This window comes from Neomonachus schauinslandi, chromosome 5, assembly GCF_002201575.2.
Source record: "Neomonachus schauinslandi chromosome 5, ASM220157v2, whole genome shotgun sequence".
In the NCBI taxonomy this organism is placed as follows: Eukaryota; Metazoa; Chordata; class Mammalia; order Carnivora; family Phocidae; genus Neomonachus; species Neomonachus schauinslandi.
In genome coordinates, this window is record NC_058407.1 from 101,268,458 (window position 1) to 101,280,692 (window position 12,235).

At 35.8% G+C, this 12,235-nt stretch overlaps 1 protein-coding gene across 3 annotated transcripts in view; it reads left to right on the top strand.

The window, feature by feature from the left end:
• The window catches only part of ERC1 (ELKS/RAB6-interacting/CAST family member 1), a 511,631-nt gene that overhangs the window by 136,100 nt on the left and 363,296 nt on the right, over positions 1 to 12,235 (top strand). For all 3 annotated transcript variants that reach the window (XM_044914971.1, XM_044914972.1, XM_044914973.1), the window contains one exon: positions 4,389 to 4,582. In XM_044914971.1, coding sequence (XP_044770906.1) covers positions 4,389 to 4,582 — 194 coding nt within the window. The remainder of the gene's footprint in view (positions 1 to 4,388; positions 4,583 to 12,235) is intronic.

Here is a 12,235-nt window from a genome sequence, read left to right on the forward strand (position 1 = left end):
GGTTTATTTTTGTTTACTTTTTTATATAGATACAATTTATTTTTTGTTTGTAGGAACTTTTAAAATTTACTCTCTCAACAATTTTCTGATAAAACAGTATTGTTAACCATAGTCACCATGCTGTGTAGTACATCCTGAGAACTTTACTATCTTATAATTGGAAGTTTGTACTCTTTGACCACTTTCACCCATTTCACACACTCCTCTCCCTTCCCCTGGTAACCAGCCATCTGTTCTCTGTTTGTCTGAGTTCAGTTGTTTAGATTCCACATATAAGCAAGATCATGTAATATTTCTCTTTCTCTGTGACATACTTCATTTTGCATAATGCCCTCAAGCTCCATCCATGTTGTTACAAATGGAAGGAATTCCTTCTTTTTTTTAATGGGTAAATAGTATTCCATTCTGTATATGTACCATGACTGCTTTATCCATTCATCCATCAGTGGACACTAGGTTGATTCCTGTCTTGACTACTATAAATAATGCTGCAATGAATTTGCGGGTATGGATAATCTTTTCGAGATAGTGATTTTGTTTCCTTTGGATATATACCCTGAAGCAGAATTCCTGGATCATATGGTAGTTCTGTTTTTAACTTTTTGAGGAAGCTTCATACTGTTTCCATAGTGACTGTATCGAATTGCATTCCCACCAACAGTGTATAAGAGTTCTCTTTTCTGTACATCCCCACTATACTTATTTCTCTTTTTTTTCTTCTCAAACTATTCCAAAAAACAGAGAAGGAAGGAAAACTTCCAAATTCATTCTGTGAGGCCAGCATTACCCTGATTACCAAAACCAGATAAAGACTCCACTAAAAAAGAGAACTACAGGCCAGTATCCCTGATGAACCTGGATGCAGAAATTCTTAATAAAATACTAGCAAACCAAACACAACAATACATTAAAAAAAGTCATTCACCACAGTCAAGTAGCATTTATTCCTGGTTTGCAGGTGTGGTTCAATATTCACAAATCAATCAATGTGATACACCACAATAATAAAAGAAAAGAACCATATGATCATTTCAGTAGATGGAGAAAAAGCATTTGACAAAGTATAACATCCATTCATGATAAAAATCCTCAACAAAGGCGCCTGAGTGGCTCAGTTGGTTAAGTGACTGCCTTCGGCTCAGGTCATGATCCTGGAGTCCCGGGATCGAGTCCCGGGATCGAGTCCCGCATCGGGCTCCCTGCTCAGTGGGGAGCCTGCTTCTCCCTCTGACCCTCCCCTCTCTCATGTGCTCTCTCTCTCTCATTCTCTCTGTCTCAAATAAATAAATAAAATCTTTAAAAAAAAAAAAACCCTCAACAAAGTAGGTCTAAAGGGAACATACCTCAACAAAATAAAGGCAAGTACAAAAAACCCACAGCTAATGTCATCCTCAGTGCCTCTATGGTCAGGAACAAGACAGGGATGTCTACTCTCACTATAGTTATTTAACATAGTACGGGAAGTCCTAGCCACAGCAATCAGACAACAAAAAGAAATAAAAGGCATCCGAATTGGTAAGGAAGAAGCAAACTTTCACTATTTGCAGATCACTTGATAGTTTATAAACATAGAAAACCTGAAAGACTCCACGAAAAAACTGCTAGAACTGATCAATGAATTCAGTAAAGTCACAAGGATATAAAATAACGTTGAGAAATCTGTTGTATTTCTATATACCAATAATGAACAACAAAAAGAGAAATTAAGGAATCAATCCCATTTTCAGTTGTACCAAAAACAAGTAAGATCCCTAGGAATGAACCTAACCAAAGAGGTGAAAGACTTGTACTCTGAGAATTATAAAACACTGATGAAAGAAATTGTAGATGACACAAAGAAATGGAAAGACATTCCATGCTTATGGATTGGAAGAACAAATATTGTTAGAATGTCTGTATTACCCAAAGCAATCTACACATTTAATGCAACGCCTGTCAAAATACCACCAGCAGGGTTGCCTGGGTGGCTCAGTCGGTTAAGCATCCGCCTTCAGCTCAGGTCCTGGTATTGAGCCCTGCATCGGGCCCTCTGCTCAGCAGGGAGCCTGCTTCTCCCTCTCCCTCTGCCCCCCGACCCCTTGTGCATGCTCTCTCTCTCTCTCTCAAATAAAGAAATAAAATATTAAAAAAAAAATACCACTAGCATTTTTCCACAGAGTTAGAACAGTCCTAAAATTTGTATGGAACTACGGAAGACCCTGAATAGCCAAAGCAATCTTGAAAAAGAAAAGCAAAGCTGGAGGCATCACAATTCTGGACTTCAAGTTATATTAAAAAGCTGTAGTGATCAAGACAGTACAGTACTAACACAAAAATAGAACAGAGTGGAAATGGAACAGAAACACTTCTAGCTTAGGAATTTATGCCCTGTAGGTGAATTTCCATATTTTATGTCTTCCGCATGAGATAATGACCTCAGAATTATTAAGGAAAGCATTGAAATTCAACTTCTGAATTACGAGAACTGTAAAAAGTGCTAAATTCTTTTTTTTTCCCTCTGGGAAGAAATATCTCTTTCTGGAGAATTTTTTTTATCACAAGTTTTTAAAAATTATATTTTTGATCTTTTACTCTCTTTCTCTTGCTTGTTCTTTTCTTATACCATTTCCTTCTACCTTTTTTTCTTCTTTTCTTACTGACTTTTCTCCCTTTAGGATCCTGAAATAGTATTAAGCCACCCATTCCGACCAATAAGTGTTGTGACAGAATAGTGCCATAAAGCCCTGGTTGATGTTTTTTCTGTATTTTTTATGAGTGATTTTTTACTACTCTGTAGAAAATGAATGCACTTGACCTTCTCTCTCCCTTCCTCAAGTAGGAACTCTAGACTTAAAAAATGACTCCTTTCTAAAGTATATTGGGATGAATACAAAGTAGAAAAGTTTCTGTAAGATCAAAATTTCCCTCCAGGCATTGGGAAGTGTTTGCATTTCTGCTGCTTTTGCCTTGTTTTATTCTTAATGAGTTAATTCATTCAGGGCTGCCTCTCTTCTTGATTTTACTCTGTTGTGGCTTTTAACCACACCAGTTTAGATTAGAATTTTGCTAACACATTAAAATACATGTCTGCCAGTGGAATCTTTTTTAAAGGCCACTGTTAATAACTGGATTTTCCTAACTGATTAAACCTGAAACAAAAGATGTTGGTAAAGGTCTTGATCTTAGAAGTACAGCTTTTGCTTTGACAAAGCATTTAGCCCAATTTATAGGAACATTTCTCTTTTACTCAAGGTATTTGCATTAGAGCTTTCCGAAGTATTTCCTAATAATATATATTTACCCCTTTAATATTTTTTCAAACCATTTTAAAGAACTAATTATGTTTTATTGTCTATTAAATAAGGGAAAATAAAACATCTTCACCTCTACCTTCTCTTTAAATACATTATACATGCATGGCTTTAGAGATTTGGGAGAAAAATTAAAGACTTGATAATTAGTTTTTAATTATTAAAATTGCATTCCAAAATGCATTGAAGGTACTAGTTATATTTGCAACAGGATTCTGAAAATTTTTCTTGGTTCTACATGGGACTGTTGATTTCTGACTTAGTTTGTTCCATGTTATCTTGTAAAATCCTGAATCCTGTCTTAGGAGGATACCTGTGTGTGGATAGCCATTTTCTTAACCTAACTTCATTTTTTTTTTAAAAGATGTATTTATTAGAGAAAGATTGAGAGAGTGTGGGGGGAGGGGCAGAGGGAGAGGGAGAGAATCTTAAGCAGACTCCATGCTGAGGATGGAGCCAAATGTGGGGCTCAATCTCATGACCCTGGGATCATGACCTGAGCCGAAACCAAGGATCAGACACTTAACCGACTGAGCCACCCAGGTGCCCTGTAACCTAACTTCAGTTTTATGGCATCACATTTGTAGTATAGATTGTGTATGCTCCAGGCCATGTGATTCATACATGTTGGTAAAGCAGTATATAGGAAAAGGGAAGGGAAGTAAGGGTCAAGTGGGAATTAGATCTCAGCATTGGCATTGGTTATAGTAACATCAGCAGTGAATCTCTAGTGATGCCTTTTTGAGAGAAATTGGAGAGATTATCTTGGAGAGATCAATAGTAGTCTAATGGCTTTTTTGTATATCTCACACTCAGAAAAACATGTCTTGTCATATGATTTTTGACTTAATATTCAGATATGTACTGTAGTACATCTAAACACAAATCCATTTGAAATCCATGACAATTATTTCTCAATTTATTACTACTATTTTGTCTATGTACTATTTAAGCAGAGAAAAGCTTCATAAATTGAAGACCCGCTATTAGATATTTGATAATGCTCTATTTAAGTTGAAATATAGATGGTCCTTTGGGACATGGTTTGCCCACTGCCACTATGTATGTCTGATAGAATTTGAACACTTTTCTTTGTAGGCACATGAGGCAACATTGGAAGCCAGAGCCAGTCCAGAGATGAGTGACCGAATACAGCAATTGGAGAGAGAGATTGCCAGGTTCAAAGATGAATCAAGCAAGGCCCAGGCAGAAGTTGACCGCCTCTTGGAAATCTTGAAGGAAGTGGAAAATGAGAAGAATGACAAAGATAAGAAGATCGCAGAGTTGGAAAGGTAAGGATAGGAAAGCTGAATGGTGGACTTACTTTGTTAGAAAGGTTTAAAGTATGGTTTTAAAACTGTATACTTTGGGGGGCATACTTGTTCAGTATATCTGCCTCTCAGAATTTAGGTTCTTGAGTGTTTGTATTATTTTTTTTAATCTACTTTTTATTCTAAGTCATTGTAAATTCATTGTTGCAACATCTGAAAGGCAACATCAAATGGGGATATATTAGGAAGCTGTAGACACAGCATCATTGATTGGAAGGTGAGAAAGTATTCATCAATGGAGAAATTAAACTTTTCTACTAGCTGATCATGAGGGTACAAATAGCTACTTGCTTTTTAATTACTTTATTATCTACAGAGCAAATGAACCTCAAGTTCAAGGAGGTAATATTTTTTTGGCTTAGACCTTTTTTATTGAGCCCAATGCTCCTTCCGGCTATGAATTTTTAGACTTTACGCAGTTTGTATTGTGGAGAAGCAGGCTGTTACATCAGTGCATAGGTCAAATTTAGAAGAAGCAACATTTTGAGGATAATTTAAGAGACTTGGATATGATTTTTATGGATCTTTGACTTTGAATTCTTAAAAATGAGCTGTTTTTAAAGGTGTAGCCCGAAAGTTTTTTTGGATTTTTTTTTTTTTTTTTTTTTTTTTTTTGTAGACTGTTTTATACTAAAGATTAAGTGTATGTCTTTCGACCTCTTCTTTTACAGCATGTATTTAACATAAATTTACAAGTACATTGAAGTAGTTCTTCTAGTAGAACTTCATTCATTACCCATATTCTTCTAAATCGAAACAACAGTGACAGAATGAAGTCATTAACCTATGTGGCTCCTTGGAGCTGATTCTTAGGAATATTTTATTTTCATGTTCTTGAAGATTGGGAAATATGAAACGACTTTCATAAGTTGTTTACTAAGTTTAAAATTTTTGGGTGACTGGAGACTTGATATTCCCCCACCCATAGAATTTAGATTTTCAAGAAACTAAAACAATAAAGTCTAACCCTCACAATTTTTCTTCACTATACTGATTGCATACTCATGAGATTCTTCTTACTTTGATATTAACTCTATTCATATTTTCTGGTTCTGGATAAGACGAATGGATAGAATTCTTTAGATTAGAATTAAAAATTCCCGGTCTCCAGATGAGATTATTGTATTTTTATATGCCCTTTTTCATGTTTGCATTAAGTTTGTCCCCCAGCACACACACACACACACACACACACTTACATACTCACATGAACACATGCCTCTCTGCTTTTGTGTTGGCCTTTTGTGTATGACCTGTGCTGCATAGGTTTTAAAATATAATACTTTTGATGGATTAGTGACTTCCCACTAAATATTTTGATATTTCAGAAGAAAAATTCCTGATCAAGTTTCATATTTCAGTTTGTTTTCTTGTATTAGAAATCTACATTGAAATTATTGCTTGTTATTCCAGGCTGCTTGCTTGAAAAACTTTTTGATTCATTTTTGGACCTAATACTGATTTTTGGAGTTGGGTGTGACTTGGAAGGTAGTAAGAAATAGGATTAAATTTATACTTGATACCCAAAGCACAACAAATTGCTTTTATTAACCACTATATTTCTCACATTTGGAGAAAGTTGTAAATTATCTACTCTTCCACAGAATATAACTTAAAAGGTTAAAAAGCACCACACAGTTTTAGCCTCTAGCCAGGTACCACTGTAATTTTGTTTTAGGATTTGACACAAAGTTTCTTGGCTATCAAAAAAAAGTTTTTAAAACTCAGTTTTTGCTACTGGCTTTATAATTTGTTGCCCAGCTATATAGTTTAAGATATGAATAATAGAGACAGTTAGGATTATATTATGCCTTTTGTTCCCATATTTAGTACTGAGGTGCATGTGTGTGGCTGCTGTGTTTCTTACTAACCATTTGCTTCTTGTGTTGCCATTCCACTATTTCCTATGTGTGGGTGTCTGTCTCCCCATAATTTATCATTTGAATTTCTTCACCTTTCTTTTGATTTGTCTTATCATGGTCCTAATCCATTGGAGTTTTGGTCTCTGTGTGTCTCTGTGTGTGTCCCCTCTTGCCCATGCTGTTTCTCAGAAAGCCAGTCTCCCACAGTTTGTACCTTCCACGCCAGGTTTCTGTCCCTGCACCGTCAGGGGGGTTTGTTTGGGCCTTCCTGGGAAAGTGAGTGTTATATAAGGCTACAGTTCTGTACTAGACTGAATTTCTCCTGCCGCTCCTGCTACTGCTGAGGCTTGCTGGGAATTTTGCTTGATCAGAATTAAAGAACAGCCGGTATGTGTCAAGTTGAACTGTACCTCTTGGGTACTTTGTTTTGTGGAAAAAGTACGTGTTCTCTCTGGTGCGATTCTGATACTGTTGATTATGATTGTCTTCGTCTTTGTTTCTAGCCAATCTTGGATGTGGTTGTTCTAATGCTGGAATGCCCTTTAAGTAGTGTCCCCTTACTAGTGTGACGGTAGCACCACACCGTAACTCGGGATATAGAATTCGTCTCCAAGGGTGTTCAGCAGCCTTCTAAATGCAAAAAAAAGAAAAAGAAAAAAAAGGTAGACTGTTATGATCATTGAACTAGAGAAAATTCTTAGTAACCTTTGCACATTTCCTAGTGCTTCTTACATACGGATCTCCAATGTTAAAAGGTTTAGATTAAAGAATTCATAAAGAATTCCCAGACCTGTTCTTTGTGATCTAGATAAAAATGAATAGTCCCTTACAGTGCCCTTGTAGAACAATAGTAGCTCCTGTTAGAAGATGATTCAGTGTTGTAGCACTGACTTACTGCAGTTTTTTTTTTTAAGATTTTATTTATTTATTTGACACAGAGAGACAGAGAGAGAGGGAACACAAGCAGGGGGAGTGGGAGAGGGAGAAGCAGGCTTCCCGCGGAGCAGGGAGCCCGATGCGGGGCTCGATCCCAGGACCCTGGGATCATGACCTGAGCTGAAGGCAGACGCTTAACGACTGAGCCACCCAGGCGCCCTGACTTACTGCAGTTTTTAAAAGGATTATGTAAGCCCACCCATATGTCTGCACATATAAAATATTTTCCCAATTAAATGTAAGAAGTATTACTTCTAAATTCATATTTTATACTGTGGTGTATATAAGTTGGGAGTGCAACCAGAGAGGCAGAAGTAGTAGGAGATATATATATAATGTCTGGAAATTTATTACAAGGAGTTGTCTTGCATGATTGTGAGGGACTGGCAAAGGAAGTCTGAAATCTGGATTGCTAGCTGACAGGAAGAGAAGATCACCAGTAGGATAGAAATCCCATGGGCATGGGCAAAAATTCTGCCAAGTTCATAGGCAGAATTTTTTTTTCTCACCTGGGGCAACCTCAGTCCTGCTCTTAGAGGCCTTCCAAAGGATTCAGTTATGCCCAGTCTGATTAGCTGGGATAATCTCCTTTACTTAAATGGATTAGAGGATTTAATTATACCTGCAAAATACCTTCATAGCAACATCTAAATTAGTGTATAGTTAAGTATCTGAGTGCTTTAGCCTAGCCAAGTTGACATTTTAAAAAGTTATCATCAGGTGATTTTGGATAATCTTAATAAATCAATTTAAAGAAGAACAAAACAAAAATAAAAAAACCCTAGAGCTTTACCTGTCCTTACATAAGTAGATCAATTTAGATTAGCCTCAGGAATCCTGCATGTAGTTACAAATTTCTCTTCTAAAGTGATCATATTAGAGTTTCTATTTAGATTTATAATAGAGAGGCTTATCTTTGGCATAATGTTTAAAATATTGAAAGAAGAGTAATGGAGGCTGATAGAATTCTGATTTAATAGCTTTTCAGACTTCTGCAATAATTGTTTACAATTTTTTTAATTAAAGAAATTATTTTTATTGAAGTATAATTGGCATATGACATTATATTAATTTCAGGCATACAATGTAATGATTCAGTATTTGTGTAGATTGCAAAATAATCACCACAATAACTGCAGTTAACATCTGTTACGGTACAGTTACAGACATTTTTTTTTCATATGATGAGAACTTTTAAGATCTATTTTCTTAGCAACTTTCAAATATACCCTACAGTATTGTTAACTATAGTCACCATGCTGTATGTTAGATCCTCAGGAAGTTTATACCTTTTGACAACCTTTAACCATTTCTCCCCACCCCCCCCCAAACCATACTTCTGGCAACCACTTAGCTGTTCTCTCTACCTATGAGTACATTTGGGGTTTTTTTTTTTGTTATATATATTTTAATTGAAGTAGAGTTGACGTACAATATTATATTAGTTTCAGATAGACAACATAATGACTTGACATTTATATACATTATGAAATGCTCACTACAGTAAGTAGTGACCATCTGTCACCATTCAAAGTTATTATATTACTGACTGTATTCCCTGTGCTATATTTTCATCCCCATAACTTAATTCTTTTATGCTGGAAGTTTGTACCTTTTTTTTTTTCCCTTTCACCTATTTCACCCATTCTACCTTCCCCCTCCCTTTTGACAACCACCAGTTAGTTTTCTGGATTTATGAGTCTATTTCTGTTTTTGTTTTTTTTTTGTTTTTGGTATTTGTTTTGGTTTTTGTGGTAGCATTTTTCTTTTTTCTGTTTGACTTATTTTACTTGGCATAATACCATCTAGGTCCATCCAGTTGTCCCAGATGGCAAGATTTTATTCTTTTTTATGAATGAGTGATATTCCATTATAAATATATATACCACATCTTCTTTATCCATGTGTCGATGGGCACTTAGCTTGCTTCCATATCTTGGTTCTTGTAAGTAATGCTGCAGTAAACATAGGGGTGCATACATCTTTCTGAATTTGTGTTTTTGTTTTCTTTGGGTGAATACCCAGAAGTGGATTACTGGGTCTCATAGTATTTTAATTTTTTAAGGAACCTCCATATTGTTTTCCACAGCGGCTGCACCAATTTGCATTCCCACCAGCAGTGCACCAGGGTTCTCTTTTCTCCACATCTTCACCGACACTAGTTATTTCTTGTCTTTTTTGATCCTAGCCATTCTGGCTGATGTGAGGTGATATCTCACTGTGGTTTTGATTTGCATTTCCCTGATGATTCGTGGTATTGAGCATCTTTTGTCAGTTGGCCATCTTTATGTCTTCTTTGGAAACATGTCTATTCCATCCTCTGCCCATTTTTTAAATTAGGTTTTTGTTGTTGTTGACTTGTATGAATTCTTTATATATTCTAGATATTAGCCCCTTATCAGATATATCTTTTGCATGTATTTTCTCCCATTCGGTAGGTTGCCTTTTCATTTTGTTGATGGTTTCCTTTGCTATGCAAAAGCTCTTTGATTTGATATAGTCCCAGTAGTTTATTTTTGCTTTTGTTACCCTTTTCAGGGGAGACAGATCCAAAAAAAAAATATTGCTAAAACTGATATCTAAGTATTTACTACTTATGGTTTCTTTTAGGAGTTTTATGGTTTTAGATCTTACCATTTAGGTTTTTTATCTGTTTTGAGGTTTTTGTTTTGTTTTTGTTTTTTTTAATACAGTGATAGGAAGTAGTCTGGTTTGATTCTTTTGTGTGTAGCTCTTTAGTGTTCCCAACACCATTTACTGAAGAGAATGTCTTTTTCCCATTGTGTATTCTTGCCTCCTTTGTTGTAGATTAATTGACTGTGTAAGTGTGGGTTTATTTCATGGCTCTTTATCCTCTTTCATTGATCTGTGTGTCTGTTTTTGTTCCAGTGCTGTACTGTTTTGATTACTGTAGCTTTGTAGTATAGTTTAAAATCTGGGCTTGTGATACCTCCACTTTGTTGTTTTTTCTCAAGATTGCTTTTGCTATTGAGGGTCTTTTGTGTTTTCATACAAATTTTAGAATTATTCTAGTTCTGTGCAAAATACACTGGTATTTTGATAGGGATCGAATTGAATATAGATTGCTTTGGATAGCATGGACATTTGAACAACATTAATTCTTCCAGCCCATGAGCATAATATATCTTTTCATTTGTTTGTGTCATCTTCAGTTTGGGAGTATCCTTGAACTCATTTTAGGAGTATTTCTGAAACTGCACTTCCTTTTATGTGATATATACATTTTCTTAAAGTTTAAACTATTTTGAAACAAGATTTTCTGTAATTTGCCACCCAAAACATTCAGACGGTTACAGTTTACAAACTTCCCCCTTTTTTGTTTTCTTTTTTGTTTTGTTTTCTTTTTAAAGTGTTTCTATAGTAGAAGCAACCATTTTGAAAAGATTTAAAATTTTGAGAAGTTAAACAAGGATTGAAGGTGCTAGAACAGAAGCAGCTTAGAGGCCTTGACCAAGGTTGGGCTATCTTTGTCTACCTGATACTTTATGAATCAAAAATTAACTTCCTTGCTGTTTTAATTACTGCCTTAAATCAAGAGTGATTCCCTTGTCATGCCAACTTTGGTTCTTTTAAATAAGGCAGTAATTTGAGGATACCAGTTAAAGCAGTTACACAGATTCTGCTGTGCTGTTATTTTCAGGTATGTCCACACAGGGGTCAGTGCTTCTTTACCTTTGTTTCAGTCCTCTCTTTGTCTCTTCTCTTACTTCATCCCCATGCATATGCCTGGAACAGATCCTGTCCCTTCACTTTTCGAAAGGGCCTTCATTATACAGGAGATTTTTGCCCTCAATCAGGCAACTATTTTAAAGAGGGATATATTTGACGTTTTAAAAAGTTTTTATTGTGGCAGAAATGACTTTATTTCACTTTGAAGTGGGCATTACTCTTAAGTCATTTGTATTCAACAATCGATTCTTTTTCTGTCCTTTAGTGGAAACATTAAAAAGCAAACTGGCACATATTTTGGGTGGAGATTTCCTGTAGGAACTCTGTAAGCCTTGCATGTCTTCCTTTTGGTATTTATCAGGTGGATCTTATTTTTCTTAGAAAGATGCCCCCAAAATTTTAATGTACTTTGTTTAATAGTTGTGTTTGTTAATTTTAGCTGCCCCTTCTTGTATCATGACTTTTTTGTTTGTTTTTGGAAAGGGTTCTTATATAGAGTTTTCAAAAGATAGATAAGGAGTCTGAGGCACACAGAGATTATTAAATGTCTGGTCCTCTATCACATAAGTTAAGTGGGTGGTAATAGAGTTGTGCCTAAGAATTCCAGAATTCCAGAGTCTTTCCCTTCCTTTTTTTTTTTCCCCCATAACCTCCTGTGTTCAATTTTTGATTAAGAGGCTGTTCACTTGAAGATCTTGCTGAGGTCAAAGGCTTTTCCCACATGCTAGAATGCTGTCTTAGAGGACAGGTACTTTGGAACTGGCATGTGGGTTGCTTTGTCACCAGGTGTCAGTCTTGCCATGTCTGACTTTTAGCCTTTCTGTCAGTCTGGACTCAATAAAGAGGTATTTCTGGCCCCAGAAGACTAAGACTTCAACAAAGAGCAGCTGTTGTCTTTTCCTTTGTGATGGTGCTAGCACAAGCGTCTTTCCATGGCTTGTGTGCTAGCTGGAAATTTCAGCACTAAGGTTTCAGTTTAAGGTTTGGTTGACTCTCCTGAGAAGTAATACTCAACATACCCAATTAATATGTGCCTCTGGATATAGGATTTTCATAGAGAAGGGACTTCTTGAACTTTGTACTCTTCAGTGTGGTCTTTTATTTATTTATTTATTTTAAAGATTTT